General features: G+C 36.5%; 1 protein-coding gene across 2 annotated transcripts in view; it reads right to left on the reverse strand.

Annotated features, from left to right (window-relative positions):
- LOC107090344 (cell adhesion molecule 1-like) overlaps positions 1-18,314 on the reverse strand; it is a 254,939-nt gene extending 236,625 nt beyond the window's left edge. The window contains exon 1 of one of the 2 annotated variants that reach the window (XM_015383669.1): positions 18,210-18,314. In XM_015383669.1, coding sequence (XP_015239155.1) covers positions 18,210-18,285 — 76 coding nt within the window. In that variant the 5' untranslated portion in view covers positions 18,286-18,314. The remainder of the gene's footprint in view (positions 1-18,209) is intronic. The other variant, XM_015383678.1, reaches the window with a different exon arrangement.
- Between the last annotated feature and the right edge of the window lie 781 nt (positions 18,315-19,095).

Here is a 19,095-nt window from a genome sequence, read left to right on the forward strand (position 1 = left end):
AGTAATTCAGTTGTGTCAAAACAAAAATCTGAGGAGAGAATAGATTGTCGGCAGCATAAAAAAAAGAAAAAGATTCACAATCGGTTATATTTGGAAATAGAAGAAAACTGACACCCTAGATCTGCCTGGGCTACCAAACTGATCGATCAGGAAAATAGGTCATGAGTCAGAGAAGTGAACAAGAACCCAGTGGTCCTATTATACTAAGACTTCAATCACACAGCCAAAACTACAAAGGAATTGAATTAGCACCAGTGAGCGCATTTGATTGTCGCAGCCAGAGACAAACAGCTGTCTACCAACAGTACCCATCCAACCTGAATAGGCTTGAAAGAATCTACAAAGACGGGATGTAGAAAACCCTTCTTAAATGGATGTACAAAGGTTGTTTAGAGAAGAAGATTGATGCCAAAAGCTTTTCAACAAAATATTAATCTTATTAAACGCAGGATTAACCCAATTTTTCTGATTAATAATTTTATTAATAATTAAAAATTTACATTTTATGAAAAGCTTTGTCCCACTGGTACAGCATAAGCCCAGTTTACTTCAATCTTTAAGAAGAAAAAATAAATCTTTGGTCGAATAAGTCTTAAATGTGACTAGGGCTGAAACAATCAGCTTAATCACAATTAATTGATTATTGAAATAATCATGAACTAATTTAGTAATCGATTAATCATTAACTATAAGTATAGAGACTGTAAAATATGCCTTTAGCTAACAGAGAGACGCACTTAGAACCATAATTATATCAAAATTGTAAAAAAAAAAAATAATATATATATAAACATTTTGCATTTAAGATTTTATTTTTAAGCATTTTCATCTGTCAATATGTACAGTCCAGAAATCCTCAATTGGGAAAGTTTTAGCTTCCACTGGTTTAATTTCATAAAAAAATGTACTTTAATGAACTTGTGGCTATCAGATTATAAATCGATTAATCTAAAAAATTATCGATAGATTCATCGATTTGCTAAATAATCGTTAATTGCAGCCCTAAATGTGAGAAAATACAGAAGAATTGAAGATGTGTAAGCAGTTCCTGGGATTCATTTTGTCTTTTATCTGAGTATTTAATAATTCCCCTTTGGTGTTGCTCAATTTTAACTGCTTTGATGCTTTGATGAATCCCATAATCTATTTTTATTTTTTTTTTAATCAAATCTCAGGTAGCACAGATGACATATGGATGAATGAGCACATTTTATGAGGTGATCCAATGGGACAATAAGCTCAAATAATTTTGACAAAGAGGAAATGCATCCTTAACTTATTACAAATTCCACAAAAGAATAAACATTGCATATCGTACCTTAGCCAAGGAGGGCAGTAAAACAAATAAAGGAAGAAAAATAAGTTTCTTTTTAGATAATTTATAGATACAGTCCTTAATTGTTAACATATGGATGCCAATACTGAAGACAAGATAAGCAAAAGGTCTAAAAAGTCAAAATATGATATTAGTAAAGGCAGAGATATAGCACTTAAAATAATGAAATTAAAATAATTTAATATTGTTTGCTCTGATGGTGTCAGACACTGCAAGTCATTTTTTTTCTCCCAAATGCCTCCAGGAATTTCTAGTATATAAATGCATGTTTCAAGCATACATTTTGATAGTTTTTACTTATTGTTGTTTTTTTAATTCAAAAGGAACAGATACAAGCTGGAGACATACAGTATACTTGCATCAATAACTGGTAAGGATTTTGAAATTCCAACATTTTTTGTTACACTCTAAAATACTTGTTATAACAGTATTAGGGCTAAACAAAAGAGACATTTATTTTTGACAGGCTGTAATGTTATGAGAATAAAGTAGTAGAATCACGAATATAAAGTCCTACTACTGTATCAGTTTTAAAAATGTCCATCGGCATCGAGTTATTATTATGTTTACAAATGGAGATTGTTGTTTGGTGGGCTGGCTGTGCTGGTCAGATATTGTTCGAATAATTTTTTTCTGAATATGCTGATGATCTGTAAGTTTATTTTATCATTACTGTATTCTTGAAAAATTAGAACTTTGTTCTCAGAATATTATGAGAATAAACTAGCAATACTATTCATTTAATCACGTGATATGATTTTTATGTGATCATGTGAAGAAACTCGTAATCTTACAACTTTATTTTTTTCTCCAAGTTTGGCCCTAATACTCCGTCATAGTCAATGAACTTGCAGTGCTATTTTTCTTTCTGTTATGTGTTATAGTCAAAAAAACGATCAAATATATAAAAAACATGAAATTGGCATAAGCCTTGATGTAATCTTAATCAATCTAGGAAATGTTAAGTTTGTCATGACAGTTTTTGTCCCCTTTTTCTTGAACAAATTCGCTGCTACTGCAAACAAGCTCTAAAGAAATCTCAGACACACTATCTGCTTAACAACAAATACAGTACAGTGTTTAGATGAGTGGAATGCATTTCACTCTGGAGTTAGTAGCTAGGTAGAAACAAAAAGAAAATGCTAATGGAGAGTAAATGTTTGACTTGGAATCATCAGAATAATAGAAACATCTCTCCCAATGGATAATGATGTTGCTTGGAAACTGCTGAGTGTGAGTAGCAACCAGTGGCTGAAGGGTTCAACCATTCAGCTGAAAAAGGATTCGTTTTATTATTTTCTTTTACTACTGCACATAAAACACCGCCACTTTAAATTTTAACACAGAGGTAACAAATGAAAACTAAAAAAAACTTACTTTGTGACTAAATATTCTGAAAAGTAGAAAAATTATTTCTGCAGTCTGTTGAACAGTGATTTAAAAAAGTGATTCTGGTTGGGTTTTTTTTGTTTTTTTTTGTTTTTTAGATTAAGTGAGAATCTTCTTTACTACTGCTTCTTGTTTGGAGATGTCTATAATATAATGTGAAATAAGGAAAACCTGTTTGCTGGATAAAAAGCTACAAATTAGAGCAATTTTACCAAACTGTTTAAAAATTAAATGAAAAGTCCAAACAGCATGGAAACTAAGACGTTTGTGGTGATTTAAAGAATTTAGCATTAATCAGCAAAACAAAACAAAATGGAAACAATAAATTTCGTCACGATCACTTAGTCCGGGACCAGCCATTTTTGCCCAAATATAGTAACACCTCACTCCTGACATCTCCCGGCAGTGACATCACGGTAAGCTGAGCGATAGTCTCCCCGCTTTACAAGCAAAATAATTAAGAACTGCTAGACACATGCAATCAACAACAATTATTTAAGATTTTGAGAGGACTTCCCCATTGAAATTCACGAGAGCTATGGTTAAACTGACAATGCCCACGTGCATGGCAGTAGGAAGTTGTTTCACCTTCCTGATTCATGATCCACCACAGGTTTGTTGCTAGATTGCCAACTTGAAGAGGGAGGATTTGCCATCAAACTTCTGGCCAGAGAAAAAACACTTAATATGTAGCCAACATTTCGAAAGAGAAGGTTTTCAAGATGACTTTGATAATAGTGCATTTTGAAAAACATCAGATACAGCACTGGGACTTGATCAATATCCGATACCGCACCATGACGTCACAAACCGGTAGGTTGCAGTAGCGTTCTTTGACAAACATGGATGTCAGTAAAGCACATTCAAATTACATTACTCTCAATTAAAACATGTATAATTTATTTCACAGTATCTTATAATTTCACATTTAAAGTACTTTCAGAACTTTACATTTTTAATATAACAGGACTTTCCGTTAACAAAGGGTCTTTCATAAAAAAAAATAAAATAAAAAAAAAAAAATTTATTAATTTGTACTTTATTATAGGGCATGTTTAGGAGAATGTGTGATCTTTTACAAAAAAAAATGACTATTAAAGTAGCTGATAATCTATTACTGATTTATGGCCATATGCATATATGCATTTGTGAATTTAACTGTACTGTGAAGCATTTTGAGAGGTCGGTCTTATCCAGAAAAGCTCTACAAAAATTACGTCCATTTACATTTAAAGACGCATTTCATGTGAATCTTGGTCATTCTATAAAATAAAATAAAAGTCTCTTTCAATGCTGCATTGAACTCCATTTGTATTTACAGAATCACACTTATATTGGATGCAGCTTATTTTCTTTATTATCTGCTTATGTATGTATATGGGTATATTTGATGAATTTCAAAGTATTACTTCCAATAATATGAGTAGAGGTCTTGCGTCATATTAATACGATGGAGAGTTTAAAAGTGTCAAAACCTGAACCTCATCCTCAGCTTGTAAAAACACAGTTATTGGCATCTGAATGTTGTGTGTGAAAACTAGATCGATGATGGGCCGTAATAACTAACAAAACAGCCGTGCAGTCAGAGCATAGAATGGATGATGTCTCGTCCATATTTTTTAGCAACTTGATAATAGTGAAAGTTATTTGCATGGTGCTGGTTGGGGAGGATATCTGCCCATTGGAGTTTTTCATTTAGAAAAGTGCTGCGCTGTAAGCCTTAATGATGGCTTGTAATTGCTCCATCACCCATACTAATGCGCACTCTCTGTCCTTTTTTCAAAACAAAACCATTGCATTTACTTTTTTTTTTTTTTTTCCCTTTTTCCATGCGGGCCTGATTGTCAGTGTCTAAACATCGCAGCCAATAGAGTGAGGTCTCTCAGATCCACAGAACAGAGAGAACAATGTCATATTCATAAGCAGAGACATCAGCTCTCCTCCTCATTACCACATCACTGTGAATGGAAGCTTCTGTCCCCACGACCATAAAAGAACCTGTCATCTGTCTCTTTCCCCTAATTGACTGTTTACTACATTTCGACACAGACAGACCGATTTTTGATCATCCTCAGTTTTGTCCTTCTGTGTGGCACTGCGGCACAAATGGAAATGTCCTCTGAGAGGTTTTTTTTTTTTGTATTAAGTATAAGACTTGCAGTAATAGCGTGTTTGCCGCTGCACTCTGCGACCTTGACAAAACAACATGCCACGGTATTGACTCAGGGGTCCCACTATAAGGTATGCAGACAAAACCCCTCATGCCCAGCATCCAAGCTAAGGTTTTATAATTTTTATACGACATTGGAGTACTTCAGAAATTGGAAGGAAGGTAAACTCAAGGATAAACAGAGATTTCCTTTTTTTTCCAACTCAAACCTTTAAAAGCATTTATTTTCTTCGTGTCAGATGTTGCTTCAAATGAAGCAAAAGATCTTACTCCACAGGGCCAAATGCAAAATGGTTAGCTTTAACCTGCCTCCATTGTGTTGTTTCAGATCATCATAAAAACTATACACATCTATATCACGCAAAGTTGACTGACTATATAAAAAGCTGTTTTTAAATGATGATTTCCTTCACTAGAAGAGTAAAACTAAAATAATCTGATCTAGTATCCTGTTAAAATATTTGTGACCCCATTTAAGATGTATGCTTGATAGCCATTTGTATTCCAATTTTACAAAACACACAAAAGTTAGACCTGTGAAAATCCCTAAAAAGAATATGTCTATTATGAAATAGGCTAAAATATATATCTAAAATGAACATTTCATCCCTTGATTAAACTAAAGAAAATCTATTAGTCTAGAAAGGGTTAAACAGCAAGACCTGGTGCTTTGTAACTCCTTTGAACCATAGTGAAAGTCCTACTCAAAAAATGGCAAAAAAAAAAAAACATTAAATAGCGAACCTTCTCAAGACTGCAATGCCTAAATTCATGACTCAAACAACACAGCTCATCGACATGGTGACAAAAATTTGGGAATATATATGTATACAGTATACCAATGGATGGATGGATGGATGGATCCTACTAGAATAACATTTTAAGGGAAAAAAGTGGTTTTAAGGACAGATTTAATGGTATATCAATGGTCTTAAACTGTTACAAGGTAAACTGATCTATGGCTTGTGGAAAATACCAACGCTCAATCACCTCTGGCTTTTCCTTTTGATCTAGGATCATCTGGAGACACTGGTTAGTTGACTATAGCGCCATGCCTTAGTTTGGATGTTAAGATAATTTAGATATTTTTGGCCCAAACCTTTCGAAACTTTAAAATCAAGCTATGAAATCTTAAAATAGATCATAAAGTGAACAGGATGACAAATGGGAGAGAAAGCAGAACCAGAGATTGTTTTATTTATTTATTTTTTCCACTCTAAATGAGTGTAAAATTTACTTTATAGCTAGTATCAGATATTCTGTACTAATTTTTGTCATATTAGTGTCAAAATCAAAAAGACCTCTCAGAAACACCATATAGAGTAAAGTTACACTGAGGCACGTTTAGAAACTGAAAAGAAGTGTAACGTTTAAAAAACACATGAGCAAGAAGAGGTGTTTTACAGCTGAGAAAATGAATTTAAGTTTGCAGAAGTCTGTGACACTAGAGTTGATGTTGCACACCTCAGAGGTACATAACTTTCACAGCTTTCTTTGTTAAATCTGCTAAAAGTGGCAAAATTCCTGCTGCCAATTCTTTGCCAGCCACTTACTTTCAGCAGCTTAGATTAGCTGCCACCACATAAAATAGTGCCATGCATTACCCAACAATTAGATGGAGGCTTATTAGGCACAGCTTAATGTATATTTAATGAGCAATGAATCCAATTTCTTTAAATAGAAGAGTATATTATTGTTACAAATGATGTACAATGGTGATCTCATAGTACAGGCAATGAAATACTTCACATATCAATGGGCCATTAAGTGCACTATTAAATCTACCATGTACTGTTCTATAAGTGCTTTTTCATGCAGACGATAGAAGAAAAACCATTTCAGAAAAAGCTCTAAAGTATGCCGCTGAAATTTAAAGTTCTGAATTGATTATTAAAAGATTAATAGAAACTTAAACACGCATTTAAATAAATAAATGATGTTCAGAGCTCACCGTTTTGGTGGTTTTCTCTTGATTGGGGCTGAAGGTACTCGGGCATAATAGTTTTTCCTTTTTTAATTTAAAAAGGTAGAATATATGAATTGTGGGGTCTTTCCTTTTTTCTTGTTCAGCATGAAATCAAACCTGCAATATTCTAATGAAATGGATAGTAAAGAGCAATATAAACATTACTGTACTGTAGTTATGAAAAGGGTTTCACATTTTTTCCTTTATATAAAAGGTGCTGGTTTCCTGCACCTTTTAGATAACACACCTGAACCAAATAACCAGGTCATTAGCGGGACTCTTCAGAATTTGGTTGCATGCTGATCAGGTAATGCAGTCATTGGATTCAGGTGTGTTAGACCAGGGACATATTTAAAACTTGCAGGGCTCTTAAGGACTTGAGTTTGACACCCCTGGTCTAGAACATCTGTTGACAACATGTGGCCATTCTACAGTAGCAATTTGACTGATTTCTAAACTGCAGTTTCTAGGGCTTGTCAGCTTTAAAATGATGTACATATCTAAATCAAGTCGTTGCTGCGTTAAAGATCTTTTGAGATCAAGAGACGTTTTACAATCGTCTGCAACAGGGGTGGATCTAGAGGGGGAGTGGGGGGGGGCATAAACACCCCATGTCAATTATTGGCCACTCCTAACACGTTATTTGTTGTTTCCTCTGGGACATAATTCACCACTTCTGGAACAATCAGTTCTCTTCAGAACCAGATGGCGGTTGGGGCTAGTTTACTAGGCTAGCGCAGTTCAATCATCGTTATTGTAGTGACTCTTATCAATCTGCTAGAGGGTTTTGACAAAAAAATGGAATTAACTCAGAACCCAAGTAATCTTTGCTTGTGTCAGGTTGGGTGCTTGTGTCAGGTTGGGTGGAGGTTGGTTGAGGACCCGTAGGTAGAGATGAGGGAGGCAGAGATGAGTTCTTGCAGGTTTAATGAAATAAAAAAGAAAACAGAAACCAAATCCAAGAATCAAAGAATGACTTTTCTAGCACTTTTAAAACCATCAGACAAGAGCTGCTGAGGGGGAAGCTGGAGGATGTTCGAGTGGACAGACATAAGCTGTGTTTCTGAGGGAAACAAGCTGGAGTATCAATCGGTCAACATGAACTTTGTGGACTGGTGTGAGAAGAACTATCTGTGTCTTAACACCAGTAAGACCAAGGAGGTGGTGATCGACTTCAGGAGAAGACCCCCACCTCACTCCCCCGTGAGGATTCCAGGTGCAAGACATATAAACTGTGGAGAGCTTCAAATACCTGGGTGTTCACATCAATAAAAAACTCGACTGGACTCATAATGCTGATGCCCTGTACAAGAAGGGCCAAAGCTGCCTTCAACTCCTGAGGAGGCTGAGATCCTTTGGAATGAGCAGGCCCCTGCTTAAAACCTTCTATGATTCTGTGGTGGAATCAGCCCTCCTCTACGCTGTCATCTGCTGGGCCCCTGGCAGCGCAGAGCAGCACAAAAAGAGACTTCACAAACTGGCGAGAAAGGCCATTTCTGTCCTATGCTGCACTCAGGACTCAGTGGAGGATGTGGTTGAGAGGAGGGTGCTGTCCAAACTTAAATCCATCATGCACAACACCTCTGACCCCTGCACCAGAGTGTAGAGGAGCTGAGCAGCTCCTTTAATAAAAGACCTTTACACCCTGTTTGTAAAAAGGAGCGCTGATGCAGGACATTCATCCCTGCTGCCACCAGACTCTACAATGAGACACTACAACGGCAATAACTTGTGCAATGTATAATGTGCAATTAATATTAAATACCCTGTGCCATAACCTCTTTCTTTATATTTGAAACCCTGTGCAATAACTATATATATATAAATAAATATAAATACCCATCTATATATATATTATTGTTGTACCAATACCAGTATCTGGCAGGGTTCTGATACAGCACTAAAAAGGTGGTATCAGTATCGGCGAATACCAATAAATAGGGCACCGATACCATTTTGAGAGCCAGAAGTTTATTCAACTATTGTCACTGATTCCAGGTAGGCAATAAAAAGTTCTAGTGGATTCTCCCTTTTGGCTGCTTCTTTTGTCGGGACCAATAAAAGTGGATTCTCTTTGTATTAGTCTGCTTCACAAAGGTAGGCAGCAGCTTGACAAAGCCATGATGGCAATTATTTTACATCCAAGTAGTATGCAGTTCTTCATATATAAACACACACACACATACTGTATCCCTTTCAAACAGATGGTATTGGTGTGGTATCTGTATCGGCCGATACTGCATAGCCGGGCCAAAAAATGGCATCAGCGCAACACTATATATATATATATATCTATATGAATATAGCCCCATGCGCCTTTTCTTCCTTTGGTACTTTCTTCTTCTTTTTGACTATTTGAGGTGATATAACAAGTACATTTCTCCACTGTGAGATCAATAACGTCAATCAATCACTCACTCGATCAAACCAAAAAGCCAGGAGACATCAGAAGAAAGCACACATGGGGAGCCAAGTAACAAGAAGAAACCAGCAAAGAGTAACTGAACAGGTGGTGTATATATGGGAGACAGAAACAATGGGGGGACTAATTATCTGATGTGGAGTAGGTGCAGACAGTAGTAATCAGAGGGAGATAAGGGAGAGGCGACTGGCTCAAGGAGGCAACAGAGAGAAACTCAAAAAATACAACACTGCTTTTATATCACACAAAAATGGAAAAGAAATCAATGAACAAGAAAACACAGAACATAACATAAATCAAAGTGGAACTGAAAACCCACTCCAGCATCACACAGGGTGGAAACAAAAAGAAGAAAAACATTTTAAAAAACTATTACAGCCTTATCTACTCAGGTAAATCCATCAGTTTCAAAATTGGCCACCCCATTCACACTATAATCGTTATTCTTTTATACCTGTTTGGAACGAAAATCCATGCTATTAGCAAAGGGGCCTGGGATGGTTTAAAGGAGAAGCGACACTGTCCCATAGAGCCTGGAAGATGTGGCTGAGGTTACGTAAATTCCAAGTTATCGGTTAAAGAAAAAGAAAATCTCTTATTAAAATGTTAAAAACTATTAAAGGACCATAGCTCAAACACCAGAGATTTTCCAGATGTCTGTCCTCTCTGGAGATAAGTAAAAACAAACATCAGTGTTGTGCACGTGCATAGTAGAAAAGTAAAGTATCACAGTGACAGAACAAGTCTTTTGTTGAGAGGCCTAGTTTCTTCAAAGGCAAACAAGTTATAAAAACTGAAGTTATTTTGAAGAGAGAATCTTATCTTTGTAGCAAAAAAAGGGCAAACCGTGGGTCCCTTTTCATTCCCCGGGCTGATCTGATCTCTCTTCATTTGTTGAATGCTGTCCCAATGATTTACTCGTCTGATTCCTCCATTAAGCAGAGTCCAGTTTGGCTCTTTTTGACACTAGAAAAAAGTTGCATGTCCTTATTTTAATGTTGAGCTTGAAATGCACTTGTTTAATTGTTTCATAATAAAAAAGACTAGCAACATTCAGAAAGAGTCGCCCATGTTTCCTCGCAAATCCATCTATGGCAGTGAAAGCTCAACAAAGTAGCCAGGTGAACGAAATCAAACAGCACGTCACACTCCAACACAGGCCCAGAAAATCCAGCCCGAGTCACTCCTTTATGCAATGACTACTAGCGCCTATAGAGGAAACTCTAATAAATACAGGAAAACTCATTTTATATGTGCACTTGCAAGGACATGTATGTGAAAATAGACAAAAAGAAAAACTAAAGTGATATTTAACCTTTAAACTCATGCAATGTACCTTTAAAGTTTATGCTATGAGGCATCTAAGTTACAATAATGCGTTTACATTTTGCTGCATAGCTTTTTGTAATGCTGCTGGATATTATTTTGGCTTTTGATGCTGAACCGAATAATCATCCATGGAAATAAATATATTTATTTTTTTTTTATTGGACTTATCTCACTCAGATGTATTTAGCCAGGTTGAATAATACAGTGAACTCAAGTTTTTAGCCCCAGATAAAATGTCAAAATAAAAACAAAAAGTATGGTTAATAAAGGACATACACTTTGTTGTAAACATATTCTTCTTTCAAGAATATGAAAATCTATTAGTGAAAATATCACCAAGAACAAATATAAAGTGTATATCTGCATTAGATCAATTTCCTGGAGGAACAAATTTGTATCATTCTTGAGCTTTGCTCAGGAAGCACACAAAATGATTGAAATGGCCACAGAGCTTAGCCATGAGCTGTACTTTGGACTTAAATTACACTTGCATAGAGTCTAGGTCAACCTGCCTAATTCATACCTTTGTCCCGCCAAGTCTGCTCAAACTACTTTCTTTTTACACCCTTAAAAAAACATTTGAAATATTAGTATTGAATCAAACTTAGGGTTAGACAATATGGCCAAAACATATATAAAAATATATTTCAATTTTTTTTCTATGAGATGTGATTTTAATTTTGACTAAAACAAATGAAAGACTCAGAAGCCCTAATTATCATAAGGCAGGAAGACCATTCTCATAGAAATTCTGCCAAGTCTATGTACAGGTTGAAATGGCTTCATATTGGTCCCCATAAAAGAAGCAGCCGAAAGGACTCACAGCCATATTTCTTCCTTCTTTCATCTGCTGGGGATAGCTGTTTTTTTAGGCCAGTCACTTCTTATTTCGCCCCTTCGTCTAATAAGTAAGCATGTACTGCACAATATACATCAATGGCTGAGAACCATGACTGGGTATAAAAAGAGTAAGTAAAAAGCATTCAAAGTCCAAGAAACCCTTTGAAGCTCAGACAAACTACAGAACAAGACTTTTTGTCCAATAAGATCCCCTTTTATCTCGTGTGTTGTTTTGGAAGTTTGGATAGCCCTTACTATACGTTTCATGCACACATATTTATACTTTATATATCTAAACTGTGTGTGTGTGTGTTTATATATAAAATATAATATATATATATATATTTATTAGGGCTGCAACTAACAATTATTTTACAAATCAATGTATCTGTCGATTATTTTTTTTCCAATTAACTGATTAATAATCGTATAGCAAAAGGTTTTTTTAAAGAAGACTTTTTGTGAAATTAAACCACATAAAATTTTTTACTTGTGGAGTTCTGGATAGAGCATATTGATAGAAGTAAAAGCTTTTTTTTATCTTAAATGCACAATGTTTACATATTTATTTTACAATTCTGTTATAATTACCAAAATATAGAGACGTTTTACAGTCTCTATACTCCATTGAAGGATTAAATGATTACTAAATTAGTCAACTATTATTTCAATAATCGATTAAACACGATTAATCTGATTAATTGTTGCAGCCCTAATATGTATGTACATATATGTAATATTTCTTATTAAAGATTGCTGCACAACTGTTACGACATGCAAACTGGTTTGGATCCGCAAAATAAAATAGGTGGATTGCGTGTTCTACAGGCAGTTTGACAAGGGCTGTAAAAGTCAGATATTTTTGTTTGAACCTCACTTTCAAAATTACTTACAAACACACAAAACACAAAAACTCTGCCCATATTGGATTTTCAGATTCGGAAATTGCTTTGCACGTTGGAAATGCTTACATTTTCATATCCTCTACCCATGAATTTCTGCAGTTCGGTCATTAGAAATTTATCTCTGTACTGAATAAGCCAAACAAGCAAAGAAAAGGTTTGCAAACTATGTCTGCGTTATTGTAAACACAAATCACTCTGCATCGTCTATAAAGATCTGCTCTGTGTGTACAACACATTTGCACCTGGTTTAAGAGACGCAAACCTTCTGAAGATCGGGCCCCTAGAGTTCATTAAACTATGCTGCTTGCTGAAATGCAAAGCTAAAAGCAAAAGTCCTGAGCAGCTTCTAGTAAATAATATTTAAATGTTTAAGACTTTATTATAATTTATTTTACTCCTTAGATTTCGTTTCTGCTAAGCTAATGACCTTATCTGCTATGTACAACCTAATCATGCATAAAAAGGATGAATCCCTGTCCCTTAGGCGCTAACATCCTCCATGGCCACAGGACAATCATAAAACACAGGGGAAACTTGCATAATAACAGAGGAAGAAGAAAAAAAACAACCACCCACCAGAATACAAATATACAAACACAAATTGAGGGCAGAGCAGCACGCTGTGAGCAGATTTCAGCGGTATCTGTTTCAAAGCTAAAGCCCACCGTAGGCAGCCTGAGCCGAACATTGTCAATCACTCACAGGGTCAGACGCCAACTGGCATCCAAGAGCTCTGTAACAGCTGTATGTTTCCTTTTGTTTCTCTGAGATCCTGTCCTTCAGCGGCGCCTCTAGGCTTCATGACAGCTCGTATTGATCCACTTCACCATCACTCAGTCCTGACGAATGGCTTTAAACTGGCAATAAGTGGGATCATTGAACCCTCTGAAATTCAACCATCTGATGCGCTACAACAGGCAGGGCCCCAGGAGACCCGGGGGAGAGACACACCGCTAAACAGATTCCTCTGTTGTAATGCAAAGTCTCATCTTTTCATAACGGGGATGCTTAGGCAACGCAGCTCTGTAGTTTTACGACCGCCACTGTTCAGAGAAGGAGCAGTGTTGTCTTTTGATAACCAGGACAAAAAATGGATTGGTGTTGGCTTCATTAGGTAGTACTTGAGTAAAATGTCATGGTATCGCTGAATTTACACACACATTTTAAGCTAAATTGTAAAAGTGACATGACCGCTTCTATCTAAAAAAAAAAAAAAAAAGGATTCCTACTGCTGCTGAAATAATACATCTTAGTGGTTGATGGGTCATGATAATTTAACCTAAGGAATACAATTATGTTCAACTTCATTCATAAACCAAAGTAAAAAATACAGATTTGGTAGAAGTTTTAAGTGCATTTATCAAAGAATGCAATGCAAATTTGTTGAACTATTTGTTAAGCTAAGTTAGGTTCCCCCTCATGGCTTTCCAGCAGTAGTTTTAGATACGTTTACTTGAGTAAGAGTTTCAATAGCAGGACCGGATAGGGTTCTCACCAGGATTTTTTATTAGAGTTGGGGTAGGGCTGTGTGATTTTTTTTTTTCTTTATTCTATACTCTACAACCATATTGTCTTCCTTTTTTGTTTGCCTCTTTACTAATTGAGCCTACCCCTATTTCTTGCAATCTTCTTCCATGCTGAAAGGCAAGGTTCATATCTCTCTTTTATATGGAAACATCAGAGAAACCCAGTGAGGTGTTATTGCCATCTACTTGAAGCCACGGCTTCACACCAACGCTTCACACCAACACAGCAATAATACTGCGTTTTATTGGGTAGAGCGACAAATAATAAATAAATAAATAAATAAAAGCATGACTATCGTATGGTTCAGCTTGACAGACCAAGAGACTGGGAATCTTTCCAAACCTGGATGCTCCACCGCTACCCTCGAAGGTTGCTCTCTGTCTGCTGGTGGGACGGGAGCCCATGTGTTCACCTGCCTCCGAGAACACTTACATGTCTGAGTTGAAGGCAGAGTCTAAAATTTTTAGGGTTCACATTTTCATAGCGCTTCTCTGATGCATGGCTGCAAACAAGCATGTCAATGTGTTTAAAAAAAACCTTTCCACAGCCATTATTTCCATAAAATTGAGTGCATCGGTCTGATTTCGGTGTAATTTTGACAACTTTCAGTATAACAAGTGGTTGTGTGAAATGCGCTGGACACCACCCTGGTGCGCGGGAGGGGCAGATATCAGTTACGGGAGGGGGGGGGCAGTCACAGGGTTGTGGTGACACATTTTCAGTGTGGGGTCCTTCTACATTGAAATACACTAGTCAGAACCCGGAACAATCTGTGTTCCTTTGTGACCTAAAATATTTTTAAACAGACAAATTTAGGTTCATTTTAAGAGAGGCCAACATGTAGTAACCAGAGTTCAGCTAGTTAATATGAAGATCATTTTGAAAGCTCAGTATTTGAACATTAAAAAAAAATTACACCTATTCAGATTGTTGAGTACAAGTACACAAATTGATCCTTACATTCTTAGTTTTGGTCCAAGTATTCCAAGTCTCTCGATGGCTGTATTTGTGCATTGTAACTTGGGAGATTTTATAATTACAGATTTTTCTTTAACAATTTTATTTAAAAACATCATACCTCTTCAAATTCTGGTGTACAAGTACACAACCTTTGCTTTGTGAGTCATGCAAAATGTCTTGCAATTTTAGTTTTGTTTTGAGCCTTGGTATTCCCTCATTTCTAGTTGTGTAAGGGGAAAAAGAATACAATATAACGAAAACATTTTTTAAAAATTTAAGGAATGAATACAAGGGTTTGCATTTGTTTTGCACCGCTTGTTTTAGATTAACTCAAACAAAACTGAGAGTGCAAGATATTGATTTGTGACTCAAAAAACACACATACTCAACTATTTGAAGAAGTTTAACCTTTCTTCCGTTATATGTAAAAGTTAGAAAAAAGCATACAATTACAAATTCTCTATTTTACTTTCCTCAACAACTTCAAATTGTTAAAAGAAAACCTTGAACCCTTTTGCACGCTGCGCGGGATCTTCTTAAGAGCCCTTTCTTTCAGCAATCTATTCATGTTACATCAGAATAACCTAAACCAACACTGCACCCTCAATGCATCAACCTGTTGGTAAGATATAGTTGTGCCAACATAATGCTGGTGGAATGCTTTGTTAAAATCTAGTTAGAAGCTCCAGCAGACCTGAGCAAGGTTTAGATAATCACCTTCAGCCAGATAGAAACACTACATATAATCAGAACTGAGGTTCAAAAATATGGCCAAAACTTATATCACAATACATTTATTAATTTCTTTATCAATTTAATATTGATATTACTGAAAAAAACAGACTTTCAAAAATGCTACCAATTGAATCCTGTAAGAATCTAAGACGATTATTTTTGCCATGTATAGAGCAGTCATCCAATATTACATTTTAAAATATTTGCTTAAAAAAAAAACATAAAACTAAATAAAAGACAGTCGGTGACAAATGCAGTAGTAATGGACTGTACTTAATACTGAAGTGCCTGAAATGTTATATTGTAATTATTAAATAAATGCTTACTGGGATATATATATATATATATATATATATATATATATATATATATTGATGTTGCTTAACTGTCCAGCTCTAATGTTTTAAGGTTTTAGGTTATATCATAATATTTGTGTGTTCTGTGTTGCCTGCAGATTTACACTGCTTGTGTTCCACTCCAGCACAGAATTACTTTAGCTCTGATTTACGATGGAAGCGCTCAAATGCCCCCCTCTTTGAAGCTGAGATGAGCTCCGAGTAAAATGATCAAAACACACAAAAGAAGGCAGTGATAAATGCAAATGTCAGACCAAAATAATTCATTCAAAGAAAAAAGAGTTATAAAATTTTCCCTTTTTATTTAGTTTGTCTGTGTCCAGTTATAAAGTAGTTGTATTCTTGGATTAATAGTGCATTTCATCTTTAGTGCTTTGATTACCTTTTTTAATGAACAGAAATGTATCTAATGTTGACGATGGTTAATAGACAGATATACGTACATTTACAGATTTGTCTATTATTATAGGGAGTCCTTAAATAAAATCTAGTTATTCTTCGGCAAATTATTTGATAATATGGATCCAAAATTAGTTTGGATTCCAAAATGGTCCAGCCATGCTGCTGGGTCAACCAAGAGAAGAGATGCGGTGTGAGAATTGTGTGTAAATAGAGCCTACTCAAAGTCCATAGAACCTAGTGGAATTTGCAATCTGCAGGTGCTTTTCATTCAGTCTAACATAAACTCTATCTTGCAAAGAAGAAAGTGGTAAACTGTCAGTCTCTAAATCCACAAATCTAGTAGAAAAACTTTTGCTGCTTGTACGGCAAAATGCTTCTAAAAAGGATTATTTGTCCATCATAAGGCCTAAAACTTAAGGTCAGGTTAAAAACAAGTGAGCAGCAAAGAACAGCTTGCTTTTATTCCATAAGCCTTACAGCTCTCACTGCATTGTGCCTGGAGGTTATTCCACATTCAGGATGCATTATTTTATTCTGCTGAGAGGTTAATTAAATTAATGTGACAAGGAGACATTAGACAATGCTGTAAATGTCATTTAGCTGCAATTCAGCACAGAGCATAATAAATTCAGCAGCTCTGAAATGAAAGCCTTGTAACCACTGAACTGCAAAAAAATAACATTCTGTCAAAACATTTCTTTAACAAGTACCCTCATTTTGGAAGCACCACACACACACACACACACACACAGATACAAATGGCATGTCCTGCTGTCCTGAAGAGGTCTTTACATTACCTTCCATCCATTTCACCTCAATTTGTGTGGTTTAACCCTGGCCATTACAAATATATACCCAACCCAAACCCCTACCTAAACTCTGCTTACACCTAAACGACAAAGCAGCATATTCCTGAAAATCCACCTTACACTGTCCCCACAAGTTAACCAATACATGCCCACACACACGTTTCTGCAGACCTGTTGATGTGTGCTGCAGATAACATTGCTCTATGCACCGCTGGTTTCATCATGAGCCAGAATCAAGCCACCAAGTGTAACTCTGTGTCATTCAAACAGTTGCTTCATTTGCTCGGGATACAGATGGCAATCCTTACCTGCAAAAGTGTTTCCAAAAGTGGGGCCATTGTAACCTCTCCTAAAAATCTGACACAACTCTGATGCAATGCTATGAGCGTGCACATCCACAGAAAAGAAAGAAAAGAAACATCTAGGATTGTTGCACGCTTTAATGAGGTGGCATGGCAGATGTTCACTTGCAGCCTCTTGGGCTGAATAAAGTGCGGACTGCGGACACATGAATAGTCGCATGGATCCGGGTCTGCAGCTGCTGAGCGGCCACAGGATACACAAGCTGCATTGCGTGTTTTTTCCCCCCTCTGAAGCGCACCTGAAGCGCAGAGCCTAGGAAAGATTTGAGGGGATGAGTTTTATCTATGAATATACTGTAGACTAGAATTAGAGCCTGCTGCTCATTTCATTCTCCAGAAAAGCCGCTGCCTTCCCCGTTTGGATAGATCCCGTTCGACAGCTCATACTTTATCTCTGCTTCTTACTTTTTAAAGCAACTCCTGCAACATCCAGTGGAAAACACAGTTTAAACCAGATCTAGATCTTCTATAAAAACGGAGCGTATCTGGGTGGATAGTGGATATTCTTATTAAAACAACAAACCGAGAGGGATGCTGAGATTCGAGGAGAAGCTGGTGCGCATCGTGCGCGCAAACGCACCAACTTCACTTCGCGAGCGCTATACTCTTCTTCACCCTTTTTTTAATTGTTGGGCTTATTGAGTGTTGTGAAGGAGGAGATCCGTCACTAGATCGTTCAGGGGAAGAATAAACTAACTCACCTTTGTGAAGAAACGCCGCTGAAATCACTAAAACATAGAAAGAAATAGCGAGAGATCCGCTCCCCGTGATCGCCATGTTGGATACCTGCTTGAGACTGGCGGCGCTAAATCACCTAGAGACGGCCATGGGATGGAAATGTAGACACATGAGGGGCGGAGAGAGAGAGAAAGAGAGGATAGGGGGGCTGCTCACTATTGCATGGGAGCTGCGCTACGTTGCAATGACACCTAGGCTGCTATAGAAATAATCCAACGCTTCCTCATGAGACTTTTAAAAAATGTTTAAGGCTATGTTATTGCCTCCTCAGATTGCCTGCTTAGACTTCCTGTAATTCCCAGAGGTCGAATTGAGGGAATATAAATGTGATTCCATGGGAAGCATGAAATACCAGGCAGTGCTGTGAGGTAAATTCTCCACAGAGGACCACAGACACTTTATGGTTGTATTATAGTAATTTTCTTTTATGGGTTTTACGCTGTTTATTCGGATGTGGGAAACCAAGTTATGCTCTGTTGGCTGGGCTTTTTTTTATAGCAGTAGAATGTAATGGTCTGATAAAAATTAAATTTGTGTTCAGTATTCATTTTTTGCATGTCAATAAATTAATATACAATGGGTTATATATATTTTTCCTGAAATACCTAAATACAAGAAGACCTTTTCTATAGCTGTTACAATTGTACACACATTTTAAACATTTATCTTGATATGGATAATTAGAAGTTGACATTTGAACAACTGTCACTGACTCTTTTCAAGAGGAGAGTAAGACACAAAAGGTCCTTATGAATGAGCTGTGTTTCATGAGTAGTGTTTCCAGAGATATCAATGGAAAGTTTGGTGAAAGGAAGAACTGCTGCAGCACCACAATTTACACTGCAGCAT

This window comes from Cyprinodon variegatus, unplaced genomic scaffold (assembly GCF_000732505.1).
Source record: "Cyprinodon variegatus isolate N-32 unplaced genomic scaffold, C_variegatus-1.0 Scaffold14, whole genome shotgun sequence".
In the NCBI taxonomy this organism is placed as follows: Eukaryota; Metazoa; Chordata; class Actinopteri; order Cyprinodontiformes; family Cyprinodontidae; genus Cyprinodon; species Cyprinodon variegatus.